At 45.7% G+C, this 21256-nt stretch overlaps 1 protein-coding gene across 4 annotated transcripts; it reads right to left on the reverse strand.

The window, feature by feature from the left end:
* Positions 1-764: 764 nt before the first annotated feature.
* Positions 765-19897, reverse strand: rgl1 (ral guanine nucleotide dissociation stimulator-like 1). 4 transcript variants are annotated; one of them, XM_029001477.1, is made up of 19 exons: positions 19560-19897; positions 19211-19479; positions 8590-8700; positions 7197-7405; positions 7006-7080; positions 6461-6654; positions 6252-6376; positions 5927-6142; positions 5627-5730; positions 5454-5538; positions 5280-5369; positions 5092-5178; positions 4921-4953; positions 4657-4778; positions 4079-4168; positions 3381-3561; positions 2769-3020; positions 2421-2535; positions 2129-2316 (listed from the first exon to the last, which is right to left on the reverse strand). In XM_029001477.1, exons 2-19 carry the CDS (start codon positions 19358-19360, stop codon positions 2129-2131), a joined length of 2427 nt encoding a protein of 808 aa, XP_028857310.1. In that variant the 5' UTR covers positions 19361-19479; positions 19560-19897. The 4 variants fall into 4 exon arrangements, with proteins under 4 accessions (XP_028857313.1, XP_028857311.1, XP_028857310.1 ...); XM_029001480.1 differs by lacking the exon at positions 8590-8700 and having other exon boundaries at positions 765-2316; positions 19560-19896; XM_029001478.1 differs by lacking the exon at positions 19560-19897 and having other exon boundaries at positions 765-2316; positions 19211-19360.
* Between the last annotated feature and the right edge of the window lie 1359 nt (positions 19898-21256).

Consider the following 21256-nt stretch of genomic DNA (forward strand, 5'->3'; position numbering starts at 1 on the left):
AATCCTGTTTTAAGGAAGCAAAATTAAGACTTTTTAGGGCCTCATTCATCACATTTAATTTTTCCTCGGCGGACACTGTGAGGGAATTGTATTTTATCTGAAGTAACATATTATTATTTGATATATAAACCTTCTTATTTTTTTGCCGTTTGTCAACCCCAAACAGGCCTAAGTACAGCACACACTGACCAGTGGATCGAATTGCTTACAGATTAAAGGCTTGTTTCATTTGATTTATTGGGTCTGCAGTATTTTTAAGTCCTTTAAACTGTGAATTTAAGGATTACTTCAAATTTAAGGATCCACAGAAAACCCGAATGCTCCTTTGGCATTAGTAGCTGCCCGCATCAAATTAAAAATACTGACACTGGCCTACAAAGCCAAACATGCGGCAGCACCATCTTACCTCACAGCATGAAATTCCCCTCAAGGTCGGAACAGCACAGTCGCTGAGTATTTTCAAATGGCAGCTTAAAACCTTCCTCTTTATAGAATATTTAGACTAACTTGTAACTTTCTTTTAGTCTGAGTCTGACATATGCAAGAATGTATTCATGGTTTGAATTCAAGTGAACTAGAACGGATTACTTCATCGATTGTAACATGAAAGCAAGTTGTAAGTCACTCTGGATCAGGGCATCTTCCAAATGTCATAAATGTAAGTTATGTAGAATAACAAAAAGATAAAGCGTGATGTGTATACAATTAAATAAGTATTGAGTACTCACTCATAAAAAAAAAGCAATGAATTGCAAAAAGGCAAATACAATAGAAATGATAATTTATTCATTAACACTTGACAGAATTCTTTGGCAGTGAAGAAATACTCAAGAAAACTGAGAAAACTTCACAAGTGCTGCAACAAACAAGGCTTGAAACGAGTCGTAAACCCACTCCGCTCCCATAACTTGGTACCCCAGTAAAGCAGAGCAATCGTCATACTAGTGTTAAAGCGGTGGCGTGACCTTCTGTCCTGGGTACAAAATAGAGGAAGGGGGGGACAGTGGAGTGATTTAGTGTTGATGTGAGCGATCAGGCACACAGCATGGCATTTTTAAAGTGTATTAAGTGACAGTGAGTGATTAAACTGGGGCCACTGGGGCACAGGACTCATTACCATAATGTCTTACTGCATAAGAAGAGGACACATCTGCGTGGCATGCCACAATCCATTTTTTGTCTCCCCCCCTCCCCCCCATTCTAAAGATACAAAATATTCCTTTTTTTCGCATTGTGTTACAAAAACAATTTTTAAAAGAAAAAATACAGTTTACTTCATATAATGTGCCATTATTAACAAAGAAGGCTCTAGTGACAAATCTGACACGGCTGTAGCACACTGCCACCCCCAACTTTGCCAGTTTACTGGCCAGTAAAGCAAGCATGGCAGTAGCAGGGGGCATTCCATAAAGCAGGGTCTCTCAGTAAGATGGATCAGCATGTCCAATAAGAGATGACTTAAGAAAGACTCCTAGGGGACAATCCTAAATGAGAGGTCATGCTTTGCGGAATCAGAAGCTCATGGTTCTGGTGTGACCGCAACCCGTGGAAGAAAACACTTGTTAAAACCAAGCAGGAACCAATCAGAATGCAGCATACATTGCATTCGTCACACAGCTCACAATATGAGGGGCTCAGGTCCACATTTGTCCACACAGTGTACAAAAACAAAGGACATTACAAAACACAGACAAATACACAATCATATAACGCCTCTGGCTCCCATCTGAACACTGAAGCAAGAACTCATTCATATGGGTGTACAAGGCCACGGGACTTTCTTCATGTCTAAGATCTTCTGCAGACACTCCCTGCACATGGAGTGTCACATGACGCAGAATAAAGAGGAAAAGGCTCCTTACAAACAAGGAAAAAAAAAAGAATACTGATAAGCCAGCAGGACTTTTGCCTGCATTTGTGCAAAACAGCCCAGCGTAAAGAGAAGAGCAGATGGAACCACCTTCCTCGTGTTCATGCACTGGACCTCCACAAACACCGCTGTGCAGCCTGTGCTTTAATGCCATCTGTAATGCAACTGGAGTATTTCACCATGATATGGTTAAATGTGGCACAGCGGACGTAGCAATAGTCTTTTTCCTACAGCGTCCCAACATCAGACATGGTTCACTCAAAGCGTGACCTTGCTGAGCCGTAGGGACAGACTGGCTCGGTGCTGACTGCGCGGGAGGGTGGAGCTGCAGCGGCTGCGCAGCTGCACCGGTCGCCCTGCCGATCCCCGCAGTCGCAGCAGGAAGTCGAAGTTGGCCGAGGTGTTCATGGCATAAAACACGTTGGCGTTGTCTGGTATCACCAGCTCTATAGCAGGAATACATAGAGAACACAGTTATGACAGAATTCCAGTCACTTCACTTTACAGAATATTTACAGATATTATAGAAAAATCGAAAAAAGCAGCTCACCTTTCTCGTCAGATATAACCTGTACCAGTTCATAGTTGTCAGCATGCTCCTCATCCAGGTTGTGCTTGGCCATGGCTCGGGAGATGACCGCTGGAGTCTTGTGCTGGCTTGTCAACTATAAAAAGAGGAGACAGACCAGAAACGCTAAAGCGAAGCCCACATCTAATAGAGAAGACAAAATGTAATCCAATGTATTTTTCTGAATGAGAATTATAAAATATGTAATTTTATTATATAATAACAACATTAAATGCTTAAATATACATTTCTAAGAGTTACATATCATATAGATTTCCTTTATCACTGATTTTACATAATAAAGTAGTGCGAAGGCTGATTAAAACTCACCAGAATACTTTTATAGAGGTTGCCATTGCCCTGCTCCAGGCTTACACGGATGATGCAGGCATCCTGGGTCTGGGTGTTGTAAACCGGGGACTGAACAGAAGAGGTAGGGGACAAGGGAGTGAAGGACGCAGAACGACGGTGCATGCAGGGCGGCCCGGGTAGGGTTGGGGAGGCTAAAATGAGAGGGTTGCTGGCCGATGATGACGTTGTGTCCATTGAGTGCAGAGACGTACATGAAGAGGATTCTGAGAGCTGAACCATAAAAAAAAAAATGGAATTAAGAAAGTGAAGTGATTTGTCACATGTGATACACAGCAGCACAGCACACAGTGCACACAGTGAAATTTGTCCTCTGCATTTAACCCATCACCCTGAGTGAGCAGTGGGCAGCCATGACAGGCGCCCGGGGAGCAGTGTGTGGGGACGGTGATTTGCTCAGTGGCACCTCAGTGGCACCTTGGCGGATCGGGATTCGAACCGGCAACCTTCTGATTACGGGGCCGCTTCCTTTACCGCTAGGCCACCACTGCCCCAAATGCTTGCATGGTTTGGAATATGGATGGATTGTGTGTGCATGTCTTACACAACGATAAATAGAGAATAAATGTTCACCTTCGTCAGCTGGCTGCTGGGAGTGTGCATGGGTGTCAGGACTTCACTGTCTGATGGACTGGAATCACTGGATGACACGCTGACAGAGTCCATGCTCTCCCCTGAACTGCCCGTAGGAGGCGACATAGGAGTTTCCCTTACAGGGGAACTTACAGTGCTACTATCCGTTCCCAAGAACAACCTTATAAAACACAATGGGGAGGGGAAAAAGCAAGAGATTAAACACATTTCAATAATATTTTGAATTAATAAGACACCTTCATTAGACATCTACTTTTGATAGTCATTACAAAGTAATTTCAAACATTACTTCAATGTATGATTAATTCCACATTTAATTTAGCTTCTTTGCATATCATGTAACACTGCCACTGAGGCAATGAGGTGTATAAAGTCCAACAGCAGTCTTTCAAAACTCACAAATAAATGTTCACTTAATTTATGATATAAAGTAACATATATAGATGTGAAAAAGCCATTCACAGCAAAAATGAATTAATTTGCTTGGCAGTTCCATTACTTTTGTTGAGGACTAAGTCAAATCAGGCTTCTGATGCTCTAATCTACTGAGCCACTGCCTCCTCGTGTGCTCCAATGCAACTCCCTAGATCAAATTGTGTAACTTGACCGTAATGTGCAAACTTCAGCTGCAAAGAATGGTCAGTGTGAGGAGTCACAGTTTCGGCAGAAACACTCACAGACTAAGCCTCTTGACCATGCTCTTGCGTGGTTTGGGTGACGTGGGGCTGCAGTCTCCAACACCCTCAACCTCACAGGACAGCATGTAGCTGTGAAACAGTGACAGGAGTGAACACTCAGAAACCACATAGAAACAGAGATTGCAGTACGAAAAGCAACAGAGTTTGTGTTCGTTTCTTCCGGCTTATAAACTTTTCTAAAAGGTAAACCAATAGGTAAGTTATAGAACCTATAAATTTGAATTAATTAATATCACAGAACATAACTTATTTGAAATTGTCCAATAACTAGCTCATATAGTTTGAGCTGTGACATTTCATAATGCATACATCCACACGCTAAAAACCATCAACTATCAACTTTCATCAGCAAATCTGCCTGGTCTGGCCCTGTAATAAATAAAGAAATGGAAACCATTGAGCTCTAGCTATTTTTTTTCAGGCCATATCCTAGTTCTACATCAGGCTGTGCTTTGCTTTTTAAATTATGTTCAGACAAGCATGAAACATCCCTAATCGATCATTTCAAGGAATCAGTAAGCAGGAGAGATCCATATAGTTTGGGAATATTGAAGTACCTCTCTTCTTCAGAAAGCTGGGTCTGACTCCTGAACCACCGCAGAAAAGCCTCGACCGGAGCCAGGCAGTAACAGTTACAGGCAGACTGGAGCAGCTTAATCTGGGCGATCAGCTCAAACTCCTGAGCGAGCGAGCGAGCGAGAGAGAGAGAGAGAGAGAATCAGTTGCAGTCGTGACACTTTGCACACGACTCGTATAAGTCAGCCGGCGTAAACAGGGACCGAGTCTGACTCATGGGAATGAAAATAGAAAGTGATATTCACCCTGCGCCTCTTCTCAAAGTTGATCAGGCCGCCCTGCGGAGGCACAAAGGTGGGCACTGTCATAAGCAGAACTCAGCGCCGCGTCTCCGTTATATAAACGGAACCACACAGGACGAGGAAACACTACGTCCCTCTGTCCTGCAAGAACAAATGGGAACAGTGGGCCCTCACCTCCACAAGATCTGGCAAGGCCGTGTCCAGCATGGTCAAGTCAGTCAGAAAAGTGCCGAGGTATGGAATTGTCCCCTGCATAGCACCCTGAAATACAAACAGAAACGACAGAGGAACGTGAGGGTCCGACATTTCACGAGCCACGAAATTCTTCCTTCCTCCTTTTGCCCCCTCGTGCATTCACTCACGGTCTCTCTCTGCAGCTGCAGCCTCTTCTGCGAGCGTTTCTGGTGTTCCTTAGCACAGCTCTCCAAACTGGCAAACTTTGATGTGCCCTCCTGCAGAATGTTGACTGTTCAGTTAGGATGGGTGAACGCCAGCAAATTTGTTCAATGAAGGACGGTTCAAAAGCGGGGCCTCACCCGCATCAGGAGCTCTCTGCTCGTCAGGTAGTTGTTGTGGTCAGAGAAGATGTCGGACAGCTCCTCAAACATCTGCATGCTGTCCCTGAACAGAACAACAGGGGCACAACTTTTTAAATGTGTTTCTGGACGTCCCATGCTGAATAGCAGGAGAAGATGCTTCAGGCACGCACTTGGGGACGCAGGCCCAGGTCTTCTTCAGTCTGTAGAGAGGGTTGGACTGGAGGGCAGAGATAATGGCACGAAGCGACGAAAAATTCTTACGAATACGACACTCCTGAAAGAAAGAGGAGGAAGAGATTAGAACCTGGAAAAGTCTAACAACTGTGTTGTGTCCCTGCATATTTATAGACATTTAATCAATGAGGGACATATTTGAGTATCCCTTCATATAGACAAATCCATATATGAGGCATACGCAGCCTGTTACTATTGCGGTGTGTTGCAGTTTGTTGGATGGCTACAGATCCTACCTGAGCAACGTCTATCCATCTCTGGATGATGCGTGCCCGAACATGAGGGCGAATCTGCCGTCTGCGCAGCACGGTGCCCACCACACAGTTGGCGACCGCATTGAACTGTGCGATGGTGGCGCGGATGGTGGGCGCGCTCTGCTTGTTCTGCTTCTTATCGCGCTGTGACCAGATGGATCCCAGGCAGTGGTGGGGCACCACCTTCTTGAAAAGAACCTGAGGTGTGAATCAGAGGACAGGGGGGGAAAAAAAATTCAGAACATATTCATTGGTCATGGACAAACGTGTTCTTGACGGCCCCATATGCCATGGGCCCCATCATTACCGCATCCATGTAGGTCAGCTGCTCTGCCACCAAGTCAGCATCGAACGACAGAAAGTCCTCCTGTGCCTCGATTTCCACCTCCTCATCCTCCCCTAGGCAGAAAGGGTTGTTGCCATGGAAGCCACCTACATGAGAGCAGGGTTGAGGTTGCGCACCGATATAGGAGCGGCACAGACTTGGGCGCGTGGGTCAGGTGGGTGTGTCCTCACCGTCCACCTCTGAATCCAGGCCGGCCTGACTCTGAAGCTGCTCTAGCAGGGACTGAGCACGGCGCAGTGGCTCCGATCCTGGCAATGCCCTCTGCAGGAAGTCCAGCACTCTGTGCAGGCAGGGGTATGCCGGAGACTCCTGGAAGTCCTCTGGACACTGATCCAGCCAGGCTCTCAATATGGAGGCCAGAGCACTGAGAAAAGCAAAATGTACATTAATATTTACATGACAACATTTCCAGTAAAGTAATAATAATGTGTCATGCATTAAGATTGCATGCATGTGTGTGTGAAATGTGAGAAAGTGACATCATAGCACAGCATACAGCACCTCTGCATTTATCCCATCACCACTTGGTGAGCAGTGGGCAGCCATGAAAGGCACCCGAGGAGCAGTGTGTGGGGATGGCACATTGATCAAGGGAACCTCAGTGGGACTTGGACAGTTCGGGATGTGAACCCGGACTCTTAACCGAGGGTTACGGGTCCGGGTTCAAACCCTGAACTGTCACCACTGCGTGTGTATATTTTAGCCAGACACTCACTTCCGAACAGCTCCTTGAGATTCACTTGGGCCAACCTGTCGGTTCTCCCCCTCTCCATCCTCAAAGCTGCCATACCTGAATCACATGACGTAGAGGAGTTTTTCCATCAACAATTCAAGTCCACACATCATGTTTCAACAAATACGGCATCCCATTTCATGCAAGATACAACCGCACCCCCTGCACTGTACCTGTCGAGCAGAAGCTGCAGCACAGCCTGCGTGGTGGCAAAAGCTCGGTACGTTGACAGGAAGATGCTTGTGTAGGTGAGGTCGTTGTCACCGAAGGCAGTCAGCAGCGTTTCCACCAGGCGTTCCAGCGTACCGGCACGGATGCTGCGGATCTTACACGTCTCCAGCTGGCTGACTGTGTGTCCCGGGGGCAACCGATCCCCCTCCACCTGCCCAAAAGGAGAATAGGGAGTTGGGGACAGATAGAAGGCTGGACATGGAGACAGCAGTGGGCTACAGCAGATCGTGAGGCCAGTAGGAGGGGGGAAAGCGAATGAGAGGGAGCCTGGTGGATACAGCACACTACCACAGGAAATGGTCCAATCTGCTTTTAATCACAGCACCCCCCCCCCCCTCTCTGAGAAAGAGGCTGTGTACATTACGGCTCTTCACTAAACAGACGAGAAGAAAAATCTGGCTCCACCATGAAAAAAAGTGACATTCTGCCATTATTCAGTCTTCCTATCTGAAAAGATTTTTGGTGACAGTAATAATAAAATGAAACTGGGGGTACCAAGCAGAACAGAGAACTGACGACTGCCTGAAAATCTCAACAAATGTGCCCACACTGCGTTCTACCACTGCACTTTTATACTGACAAGCTGATGAATAGGAACCAGCCGATTAATAAAGAACGCAGAACAATTCACTCTGTTATGTGATTTAATTGGTTGCCTTAATAGGGCCCCATGAGGTCTGTGTTTTATGTTATAAATATACTTATTCGCATAAAAACGGAGGGGATGGCTGAAAATAAATTTGTTCCAGCTCGTTCCAGTAAGGAACATAAGCAGAATGTAAGACAAGCATAAGAGCATGGGTCAATATGCAAGTGACTGCATTGTTTGTCATTATCACAGCACACGGGTCCACACAACAAAACGTGTCTTCTGCATCAGCCTTCTGTGAGCAGCAGGGAGCCAAGTCTGCTAGCACTGCCACAAAACCGGACTAAGGGAGGTGTTGGGGGTGTGAGAAAGTCTAAGGATACAATAATAATAATTCCAACATTGGGGTTAGGATTCAACATATCATGATATATTGCAATAAAATATACTGCATATAATGACCATCTGTTGCATCTGCTTCTACAATTATCATCATAAAAACCTACGACAAAGGAGATGTTACCGCTTGTATTACAAACACTTATTTCTTATTTGTGTCTAACAAATTTGTGGCATCTGTGTAAAGAACACTATTCATGAACGGTGTACTAGGTTACCACACCAGCATGTGAGAATTCTTAACTCTGCGCAAGGTGCGTAAGAGCATCTACCAAGTAAAAAAAAAAATTAATAAATGTGTTATTTCTTTGTGCGTTCCCCTTCACCCAACCAGGCGGAGGACTCACCCCGAGCCACCTCGCTCCCTTGTTGGCCGCCTGCTGGATCTGCACCCTCTTGAGAGTTACGTTGTATACGGCACCCTCCTCCACCTCTTCCCCCCAGTCCTGCACCGAACTCTGCCAAGCAAAACAGCACGACCATCATGAACAAGGGGGAACCCCGAACGCACATGAAAAGAAAATCAAGTTTGTGGGACACAATGGAGGGGAGCTGATGAGCGCAGAAAAAGGCAGATGGCTGGAATCGGGTCCCACCTCGACCCCAAAACCTCACATGCACCCCTCCCCCTCACAACATTCAGATCTGCCTTCCATTCAAAGAGTGCATTCTGGGAGCCCCAATTTCACACACAAACACACACTCGATCAGGGCCATTATCAGACCCTATGCATCTCGCGCATCATCGCAAAATCGATAATATTCCATTTCCAAAGAGGCGCTGTGGAGCCGGAGCAGCGGGATTTCACGCGTGTTGGTCTTTAATAAAGCAGGGACGCAACAGGCCCGGCGGGTCCCCCCCCCCCCCGCACACCCCGCCGCTTCCTGCACCGCGCAGGGCAACAACAATGAGCGGCCGCGGCTGCTGAGTCCACAGTCTGCGGCCCAAAAACCACGCGGTAAAAACCAAAACAACTTTCCGGGCATAAAGGAGGCGAAAAATCCCACCCGTGTTTCCCCCGCGGGCAACAAAGCCAGAGTTCGGGATTACGGCCATTAAAATAAACCCGGTTGGTACATAAAGTCGAGGACGTTATTAAAAAAAAAAAATGACATTAAAAGTCGCCCCCCCCTTCAATACTCGCGTGGGAGACCCCACAGAGCCCCCACTCCCACTCCGCCCGACCCGACATAAACAACAGCGGGCTAAACCCCGCAACACTCCGACTACTCACAGTATACGTTTTAACTAGTGTACAGTATCTTATTCAGAGTAGAAACCAAACCAAACAACTTTTATTAAGTTTTTTTGTTCTGAGGGGGGGTTTATTTCTTCGTTTTTTTTTTATTCATCTCCTCCCCACCGCCCTTCACCCCTTTATCCGCTCGTTTTTGGGGCCTGCTCGACCCCCTCACTCCCCGACACAGCATCGCGCTCCCCGAATTTACCATCTTAGTTTTCCAGGCGAATTTCATGGTCAGCGTCTCTCTCATCGGAGCAGCTTAAATCCGCGGCCGGTCCCCGGGCCGCCCGCGCCGCCGGACAGGACGTCGCTCTCCGCAGGAGGGGAAAACCGCAACGAAACGAAAACGTCCTTCCGACAAGCACACGCGTAACGGGCCGGGCGTCGCTCGAAGCCCCCAGAGCAGAGGTCCTCCGCGCCGCGGCTTCCAGGCGGCTACCAGGCGGCTGCGGTGGTGGCGGCGGCGGCTGCTGCAGCTGCTGCTGCTCTCCCTCTTCCTCCGCGGCTCCGCCCACTAAGCGCAGGCCCCGCCCCCACCCGCTGCGCGCTCACGTCTCCATCACTTCCCACCCGTTTCCATATTAATGACGCAGATAAACTATATTGATGTGCATGCGTTACACATTCTGTATGATACGCGTATCATGCGATTTAATGCAATTTCTCTCCGAAACTATTAATATTGTAAAGTGAATGTCACATGTGATACACAGCAGCATAGCACACGGTGCACATAGTGAAATCTGTCCTCTGCATTTAACCCATCACCCTGAGTGAGCAGTGGGCAGCCATGACAGGCGCCCGGGGAGCAGTGTGTGGGGACGGTGCTTTGCTCAGTGGCAACCTTGGCAGATGCCCAAAGTTTTTGACAAAAAAACTGGCTATGGAGCAGAAAAGCTAAAAATCCACCATTCCTGCAACTGAGCAACACATGAAAAATCGATGTTGTTCCAGGCAGCTGCAACTTCGTGCGTCTGCATAGTTACTGAATCAGTGTGTCTGAATAAAGACATTAACAATATAGATACACATGCATATACATTGTTCGACTGGGAGCGGCACTAAACTTGCATGACGTGATGCCTGTGTTGCAGACAATGTGAGGAAAGTTGACGCTGGCCGCTGATTGTTCGTGAGTGAATGGGGTTTTCTGAGTGCGTGATCCGGCAGCTGTAATGCGTGCATCAGCACGTCTCTGTTGCAGAGTTTGTTTGTCCACATGGCCTTGCAATCCACCCTGGCTTCAGGGACAGGGACCACCAGCTGGGACATTTGTAATGGACAACCCCCTGGGGTCTGGATGGAGTGTTTTATAGAGTCACTGGGATGGGATGCAGCCTTCTGATGTGATCACTCATACACTCTGGGCTTTTAGTGCTACCAGTTTGTTGATAGGATGTTTAATTTCACGTTTGGTAAAACTGGATTTCATTGCAGTGTCACTTTCAACATTTGAAAACAGAATGAGAGAATAAGAAGAGCCACAACCCTGGTAAAGCAGCTCCCTTGCTGGACCATTCATGTCACTGTCTACTTGGCACCGCTTACATTAATTGGGTGAACAAAGGTGACCATAAAAAGAGCAGGGGTAACCAGCGTAAACAATCCTAACAGCCATATATTGGTAACTATTTTATTGATGTATAGATCCTGCTTATCAGTGTGCACTTCTCCCAGGGAATAAACAACATGTTAGTTTTGATACTGGACTGGCCAGATAGGAAAAGCTAACATCGTTAATTGATAGGAAAGGACTGTGGGGAGTTTTGGCTGTTTCCCTGATGCTGGGGAAGGGACGAGTTAACGCTTACCAAGGTGGCGTTCAGGCAGAGGGGGTTTATTAACAATTTATAAATTAATCTCGGTTTATGTCATTTGAATGTTTTAAAAATGATTATTAGTTTAATGAGCAATATGAACTGTTGGAAATGTTTGTGTAAAGATAATCGATTATTGTCTCTCCAGAAAAATAGTCCAGGACCATAAGTCCAAGACCACACAGGGTCTGACACAACAACACAACGAAATGTGTCCTCTGTATTTAACCATCAGCCTTGGTGAGCAGTGGGCAGCCATGACATGATCCCAGGGAGCAGTATGTGGGGACGGTGGCACCTTTGCTCAGTGGCACCTTGGCGGATCGGAATTCAAACCGGCAACCTTCTGATTACGGGGCCGTTTCCTTAACCGCTAGGCCACCACTGCCCCATAAAGACTGGCCCAAGTTTTTAGTCAGGAGATTGGCGATTGAGAGAGGTTGGACTTACTGTTTATTATTTATTCTTAATGTATTAAAAAAACATTAATAAACAAAGTCTGCTTCGAAACGAGATCCACTTCTGTGTTGTCTTCCCTGCCACCATCATCGCTCAGCTGTCCTGCACAGGGAGATCTTCATGCCCCCATTACAGTGACATGAAAGGGAACAGTGTCCTTCTCAGCACCAGAGTCTTAAGGTGATGCACATCCTGGGTCTTTCCACCCTGGCTCATGGCCAGTTCCCAGGCTGGGTTCACCCAGTGTGAACAAGTTTGAATCTCGGGGTCCCGGGAGGAGGTCTGGAGATGTGGTGGGAGAGGCCGTGACCCCTCAGCTGCCACATGGGACAGCTGTCTTCTGATGAGGGCGGAGTGATGTCATCCATGCATGTGACAACAGCTCCCTGTATAAGCGAATGAAGTGCTGGTTGAGCAGACTGACGTTCACACGTAGTCTTGTCTAGTCTTTCGCTGCAGCTCTCGCCCTGTCGCCCTGTCCTTACATCCAGTTTCTACTGACAGCACTAAGAGCTAAAAGTATCACATGCATTTCATTTCACTAAACTGTTTCTGCTCTGGATGAGTCGGGAAAGCCACATGAAGTGTTTCAGGAGAAACGGCATGTGGTTTTAAGGAAAATGAATGTTTGGATTAGAGGGTAGCATGAGCGAATCTCCCTGAGATTTATAATGGTAAACACTGGGCCCAGTGCAGACCCCCCTTCTACCCCCATGTGTAATCTCAGGGCCTCCAGGCAAACTGTCTGGAGAGGGGCCACCTCACTCTGTATTGGGGTCTCTACCATACTGCAGTCACCTCTTTAACCGTCCCCAGGAGCCGCGCAAACCAGTCCAACCCAGCTCAGCACCACCAGTGTGGGACAAAAACAGGAGGAGCGAACCTCTGTTATTGCACCACTGTGGGGAAAAAACACACACATTCCAGGAAATCTCCCACTTCCTGCCACAGACCCTGTCTCCAGTTAGCCTGGTGTCCTCATACCTGACTGTGCAGAGCAGTGCCGACCACTGCCAGGATGCCATATTTACTGCCAAATGCCAGGATCAGAGCACAAAAGCATTGCTGCTGGGACACGGTCCCACTGCTCACCTCACCATGGACACTCCGAGATGAAGACCACCCAGGACAGATTACGATACTGTATGGCTCCTTAAAACATTGGTGTGATTTATAAAGACAGCCAGACGGTCTGTGGGTGGGGGAGGCAGGATAACTGTACAGGAGGGAATGGGAGTCAGTATCCAGCTCTGGACCAGGGAGCTTGTCAAAGCTGAGTAGGACCAATAGAAATGGTGTTTTAGGTACACGTATGTACCCCCCCTACAACAATGAAAAAAATTATTATTTGAATTTACTTGATCTGAATGTGTACATTGGTCCCACACGATCAGAAAATGGCCAACTGACATAAATGTTTCTCTTTTTCTTATTCTTTATTTTTACTCTTATTAATTAATTGTTACTCTTTAAAGCTAAATATGTATTTCATGTAAGATTGTTTCAAAAATCATTTTAAGGCAACATAATATTCAGGTTCTTAATACCAATTTATTGTGTTATTCCAACACAATTTTATAACTTTTAGAGATTTTCAACTGTAATGTCAACTTGATTCATTCAAACTGGCGAAAGTCTTATTTTTATCAGTTATTTCAATAATGTTATGAAGAGTGAGAACAGAGAATTTAGACAAGCATCTCAGCAGCTCAGGTGAGAGCGCTCAAAATTATCACAGCAACTTCAACCCAATCGTCTGATTTCCAGCGCACAGTCACCAACCCATCAACCGAACAGTGACCTCCTTTTCCAGGTCATCCCCAGTAGAGCGTGCACATGTAAATTAACCTTCCCTATGATCCAATGACACTTCTTGCCGCTTTTTTTTTTTCATTTCCGATGGTGGGCAAACGTGATTAAACTGATTTCAGTTTGTAAATTCAGTCACTTTCAGTCAATGTGAAAGAATCTAGTATATTCAACATTCTTGATAATCAACTGAAATGTACTTTACTAAATCATGTCTACAAAAGAAACATATATTCATTATGTTACATTTACTAAATTCATTTTTGTAAAGGCTTTCAGCGAATCAGACCAAATTTAAATATACCAGTGAGGGCAGGTTTAAGGCTGGGTAGAGCAAACACAGAAGAGACCTTAAATGCTCCCTTGTCTATGAGAGACCCAGATCTGTCCTCTCCAGACTTGAAAAGAACAGCTCCTTCCCAGGCCATTCTGACAGCTAAGAAACAACAAAAAGATGAATCTCCGATCTGACATCAGCGAGTATGGGGAGGAACCTGAGCCAGAAAACCACTAATGGAAAGTCAGTAGTTGCGTAAGATGCAGGCAGCGTCTCAGCAGAAGCCTGTAGCACAGATGTTTTCACCTTCTGTACTTACAAATGAACAAATTTGTGCAACCATTTAATTTTCCAAGTGTTCGATGAGGAGTGGGATGTTTTTTTTTACCCTCTGTCTACCAACAGGGGGCAGTGGTGTTTACTGCCCGAGTCCAACCATAAAAACACGGCCGCATTTCATATTTAAGAACAGGTCATTCATTATAGGGCAAGTGGCGTTGATTATGTTATGGCGTTTATGGTTTTATTACTTATACTTGCACAAAAGCATTGTTATTTTGGGCATTTATTCTATTCTTTTTTCTTAACTCATCTTCTTCCTTTGCCGCCACAGGCCCAGACAATGTTTGTCCTGGAGGATGCCATCAGGCCTTGTGATAATCTTTTCTTTCTGTTTTCAGAGGGGGAATTAATGGGGGGGAGGTCAGTTTCTTCACGTCTTGAGGAAGGAACGCACAATACGGTGAGTTGGGTGCATTCAGTGTTTTCAGATGAAACATTCAGACTGCACATTTACTGTGACTACTGATGGCAGCTGTTTGCAGGTATTACGGGGACTTGGTTATTCCTGTATCCTGTGCCCAAACCTCCCCTCCCCTCCCCTCCGTAAGCTGTAATTAGCCCGTGAGCTGATCGTCTGGCCTCCTGTTGCAGCATGAGACCTATTGTTGCTGCTTTACTTTTAGCATCTTGAAGTGCCTCACTTTAGCCTCATACTAAACCTCGTAATAAATTGCGGAGTGGTTTGAGCAGTTCTGCAGGTCTCCTTCTCCTTCAGCACTGGTGGACCTGAAATCCTTCTCCCCCGTCGTCTCTGCCCCCCTTTTTTTGTTCTTCCTGCCAGGACTGCAGTAAGCTCAGACACATGACCAGGATCAAGCTGATCTGGTCTGGAGAGAGGAGGGAGAGGGGCTTTGCCGTGTTTACCAGCCTCCTTCTCCCCACAAAAAGTTCGGGGAGGAAGGGGCAGAAGCTTTTTTTGTTTGGTGAGTGAGCTTTGTTTGAAGGTCAGAGGTCATGAACAGCTGATGCCTCCCATCCCACAACTTCACTGCAGCATGCAGACCTGCAGTATTTAAACACTTCTCAGCGTCTTTCAGTGCATCTGATGTATCTGTATGGGATCTGTATGGGATTGTATCTGTATGGGATTTGGGATGGAAGGAGAAGTAAATAAATTCATGAATATGCTCCGAATAATTTCCCAAATTATTTATAATTATGTCACACACACAGTTATCACTCAAAATGGCAAAATAGAGCATTATGTCGGCCTCTTGTAACCACAGCCTCAGTCCACCGCCTGCTGAAGTGAACATGCCTGTGACTCATGGAAAACACATGAATAAGAATAAAAACTCTGTGGCATCACTTTCCGCCACTCTGTGCAAGAGGTTCACCAACACTTTCGATGTAATCTATGGCGTTCCTTAAAAAAGGAAGTCCTCAAGGGGAAGTAAGAGTGCTGTGTCAGCAGAGTGCAGTTATAGAAGAAACCTCACATTAACTTTTGTTATTACAAACCACTGAATTGTGCGCAATATATTCTGCTTTGGAGTTGATTGACCCAAGAGCAATTATGACAGGAATTAAGTTGCTTTCTCTAAACAACAGACTGTTAAACTGCTGTGTCAGGAATCCCAGGAGCTACTGTATCCAACTTTTACGGCTTTAGAGGAGTGCAGTGACACCGTGGCCTTCGTTGGACCTACCATCTCGCTCACTGCAAGCTGCACTTTGAACGTAGGTTTCAGCAGAAGTGCCACACAAACAGGGCTATCAAGGCGAAGATTAGCCTGCAATCTGCGCTTTACAAGCAGGCGTGACTACATAGCCGGTCTTTGCAGGGTGTTTTAGCCTGAGTGATCAGGGCAGTGATGGCTCATGGGAAATACAGTAGGGGACCAATAAACGTTGCTGACTGCGCACTTCAAAAGAAACACTGGGATGCTAGGCAACGCACTATGTCTAGCACCATACCCCATATGGCAGCCATTTACATTTACATTTTACGGCATTTATCCACCGCCCTTATCCAGAGTGATTTACAATCAGTAGTGACAGGGACAGCCTGGAGACACTCAGGGTTAAGTGTCTTGCTCAGGGACACAATGGTAATAAGTGGGATTTGAACCTGGGTCTTCTGGTTCATAGGCGAGTGTGTTACACACTAGGCTACTACCACCAGAATAAAATCTAATAAAACCACTCTGATTCATAGACTGTTCATAGACTAAGTATAATCTTCTGGGGGAAATCCTGATGCAGGAATATAGGCTCAATATTTGTCTGCTAAAGTTTTATCTCAGTTAAAGTGCAAAATACAGAAAAAGTGACAAGTGCCTTTTTTCCATTACTGCACAGTTAACACACAATCGTTTTTCAAACTACGCAGATTTCTTGTCAGCAGTAAGCAATGCTAGAAATTATTCGTGACCGCAATTTACGCAAATTACAAAAAAAATGATGCCACAGCGAAAAGAGACATGAGTCAAGAAATAACAAAGAAACGTCTTGAGAGACGTTCTGCGTCAGAGTGTGTGGGAGTGTCTTCAAGCTATACTCACATTTTAAAGATGGGAGACACATGAATGGATGAATGAATTGTGCAACAGAAAGGATCAGAATCAGAATCAAAGTCAGAATCATTGACTGGAAAAATGTGCCACGGGAACAAACAAGAGCTGTGCTGTTTGCCAGGCCGGATACAGTATTAGGTGTGTTGTCGCTGTGTGGGCCAGCTATGTGAAGTATGTGTGCGGAGTCCGGGCCTGATGCTGGCCACTGGTGCTCAGACTAAAACAATGAGCGGAAACGGAGCTGAATGTGAGCTGGAGATGTCAGAAGGCCGGGAGGTCCGATAAAGGGGACCGTCTTGTCTATGCTTATGCATAAACAGTGGGAGAACTTCTACGAGGTGTGGTGGAATAGCAACACGGCGATGTGGTTTTAACCAAGAAGGCCTGGCCCTAACAAATTTGGAACCCCATGCAAGGTTTTTAGGCGGTGCTAGAACACCAGAAAGCGGCGTTGAAGGCGTGGTCAGAACACTGCTTTTTATGGTGCTTGCACATCAACGCCTTTTACCACTAAGTGGTGCAAAAAACATCATAATGGAGGATTGAACAGTGTTTTACACAAAATGGCATCTTTTACAGGGTTACCTTTACCTAAAAACATATTGTGACCCTGGTGATTACTGGCCCTGTTCCCTTGCCGTAGTGGAGTGGGGAAGTTACGCTACGTGTCATTATTGTTATTGCTACTACTCAATAGGCGTTTCAATGCAGGTAAATTCATGTGGGCTTGTTCTTTTCATATAAAGACACATTAATACCAATTAGTTTTAAGAATTTTTTGGTCTTCCTCCATTTGTGGCGCCCCCTGGATGGATGGTGCCCTTAGCATTTGTCTATATCGCCTATGCCACGGCCGGCCTTGCTCCCAAGCCATGGACCTTACACAGACACACAATACAGCAAATGCGGTGTGTGTAAGGGGCAAACTCGGTGACTTTAATGTGAAACGTACACTCAGTCACATTACACAAGAACCGGAACGTGCCCGGCGCATGGATTCTCGGCAGCTGAGGACGTGTTCTTCCATGTTCCTCCGGGTTCCTCCACTGCTTTGTTAAGTCAGCAGTTGCTCTGTGTGGCCTCTAAGGCAAAATGATGAGGCCATTTCCCCGAATTGGAAAGGAGCAGTCAGCGGGTCACCAGCGGTCAGGGGCAAGAACAATGGTGCGTGTCACCAGTGGTCAGCTCATGTTTGTGCTCCCTATGGCTTTGCTGACTAATTGCTGGTCAGACAGCCTTGATTCCTGCTAACAGAACTGCTCCTGCTCCACCTCCACCCTGCCAACTCAGTTTTGAAGGCCGTGTGCCATTATTTGAAACTTCCTTCCACTGATTCATCACTGTAATATATGAATGCAAAATACTTTATGTAGACTGTCAAATTGTTTTAATTTAAATAACAGTACTGGTCTAAAATAAACATCCATCATTTTTTCACAAAGGATAGCAATTATGTACGTGGTACATTAAATGGTATAAGTATGTGAAAAGAACAAGCCTAAACCCTCCCTACGCAAATTCATAACTTTAAAAAAATTAAATTTCAAATAAATCTTCATTTTTCCTACCATGCTTAATGCAAACATCTGACTCCCACTACACCAATACTTGACAAAACACACAATAACCTTGTCTGTGTCATACACTCACATGTTTATCTCACACAGACACAGACACGCACACACACACACAAACCCAAACTGACTTTTTGTAATAACATTTAGACACACATTGTCTGCTTTGTCTGCAGTTGTACTGATACTGAATTCCCACTTTCCCACTGAGGTGCAGAATGTGCCAGTGTTCACTGCACCCCGGCTCCACCCCGGCTTGACTGTTATCTGCATGTGAATGCATATCCTGTATTTATTTTCCGTTGAAGCACGGACAGTTCCACCACCCAGGATAGGTCCACACATGTTTTATATCTTTGTGGAGACCTGGGTTATAGACACATAACACATTACCTCCAATGAACTGTTGCTAAATAGTTCAAGAGAGGCTACGCCTAACCCTAAGACATATATCCAGAACTAAAAGATGAATTTAAGTAAATTCATATGAATATTTCATAATGGGAACTGGGAAAAATGCTCATATTTTAACAAAATATGGGAATACATCCCCAAGAAATACACAAAACAAACAATGCAACCTAAACACTCTTTGGCCCCTTTATTTTATACACAGAAATTGCTGTCTGATTAGTTCAAGCTATTATCAACTTGTTTTCTTTTAATATGCATCATTGTCACTCATGGGTGGAGAGAGCCACCACTTAAAATACCCAGACAGCCGCTGCTTTTTGGTCATCTGACGACCAAACGGACCCCTGATGAAGGGCTAGGGGACACTGAATCAATGAATGTATTTCTGAGTCTCTAATACAGAGGACAGGGAGTTGAAACCAACAACCCCTCATTCACTCCTATTATTGAGGCCTGAAAGGCCAAGCAGTAATATCTACTGACACAGACAGGGCATGACAGATATAATTCACTGACCCAGTGGTGGCTGCTGCTCTCCGGGGACCGAGGCTGGTACCGCTGCAATGCCACCCCTCCGTCCCCGTCTAGCAGGACTCTCTCCAGCTCCAGGTAGTGGGGAACAGGAGGCCAGGGCAGCAATGATGCCAGGGGGTATGTGGAGATCATGCTCAGGCAGTCGGTCTCATGCTCGAAGGTGAAGGGCAGGGTGGTGGGCTGATGACCTGGTTAGACCCTATGTTCATCTGGCTTTCGTCCAACTCCTGTCCCCGTTGGAAGGTCCTGATCTGCTTGACGTCACCAGGGAATGTATGTTTTATGGTGTGCGTGTCTTTGCGTGTGAATTGCTCATGAAAAGGCTGCTTACTGCTTCCAGTTCAGTTCTTCGCTCGCCTGGTGTTCTCCTGTCCACGTCTCAGAATTCCTTGTAAGAGATGCCGACTTCCTCCTGGAAAGTGTGACCGGCTTCCTCACACTCCAACACCCTCAGTGACTCTCAGGCTCCTCTGTGCTCTCCTGAATGGTCTCTCCCCCTCCCGCGCCGGTTCACTGCCGCACTGCGAGCTTGGCAGCCTCTCAGCTCTGGCCACACGAGTGATTAAAGTGTATTGTTATCCCCCCTAAACTCTCTCTCTCTTTCTCTCTCTCTCTGGTTGTAATGGGAGGAGGTGGAGCAACGACACGCAGCCATCCCCTTCTGAGAAACCCTTCTCACAGCAGGAGTTGAAGGAAGACAGAAGGAGAGAACAGAAAGGCAGGGACGGGGATGGAGTGTCAGGGAATTTCCAAATCATGCACCCCCCTCCTGGTCTTGCTTAAGTCCACTGGTGCTGCAGCTAAAACGAAGGAATACAAAACAGAACGTAACACGAGTGACATTAGAGAGAGAGAAAAGAGACGCAGAGGGAACGTTTGCATTTTGACAGTGGAATCAATTCTTCCAGATAAATGGACAAAAGCAGAAAATGCACGGGGAGACATGATCTCCGCAGGGAGAAACAGCATGACCCCAGTTACTCAGTCCCTGCAAAGAGTTACACCAGCCTGTTAACCAATAATGCTGCAGCAGGACAGAAGATGCCCTTTGATACTACGAATATGTGTTAGGGTTGTGTGAGTGTGTGTTTCTGAGTCAGATGGGATATTAGGCAGTGAGTTCTTTCCCATTTCTCTGCTAAAGTCCATCTCCCTTCATGCTCAGAGCTAAGTAACCAGCCAGTAAGGGACATTAGAGATTCCTACAGCCGCATCCAGAGTAGAGGTGGCCCTTTATCACATTCATATGACTTGTATTTAGAGCAAGGGTTCTCAAACTCTTCCCATCATTGCCCACTTTGTCCCCCGACAACAACTCGACAAAAGGGTCAGGAAACCTGCCAAGTTTCATTTAAATAATATCTAGTGGTAAAACCCAGCCACTGCAGTAAATGGGGAGGGTTGTGTCAGGAATCGGTGAAAATATTTGCCATGCCGATTATGAGGACAACATTATTCAAATTTTAATACACTGTGGCAACCCATAATGGGAGCAGTCGAAGGAGGAAGGATATATGCCACAAGAGAGGACCGTGTTATACCAGGAAATTATTGTCTACCTATTACTGACTGGAAACTGAACTGACTGGACTGCAAACAGATGAAAAGTTTGTTACATTTATCCCAGGGTTTTCAGTTCGTCTGGACAAAATTAATTTAACTATTTTAGGGTTAGGGTTAGGGTTTACAGGCACAAAACTGCTGCCTGTCTATCTACTTTTCATTTCTTGTTCACTTGAAACCTCTATAATAATCTGAAAACACAGCGTAAGCAGTGTTGGGAAGATTACTGTGGAAATGTAATTCATTAGAAGTGTACCCTATTTCAAATGTTAAAGTAGTGCAACTTTTTCAATTACTAAAATGTAAAATTACATTTGTTCACATTTTGATTACTTTTGTGAATTATGAAAGAATATTCCCAGTAAACCAGCACCCGTTCACCATCAAAACACACCTGTAGCATCCTACGTGATACCTTCCTTGCGATATTGTGGTAAGATAATACAATTTAATTAAATTATTACA

The sequence above is a fragment of the Denticeps clupeoides genome, chromosome 13 (genome assembly GCF_900700375.1).
Source record: "Denticeps clupeoides chromosome 13, fDenClu1.1, whole genome shotgun sequence".
NCBI classification, from domain to species: domain Eukaryota; kingdom Metazoa; phylum Chordata; class Actinopteri; order Clupeiformes; family Denticipitidae; genus Denticeps; species Denticeps clupeoides.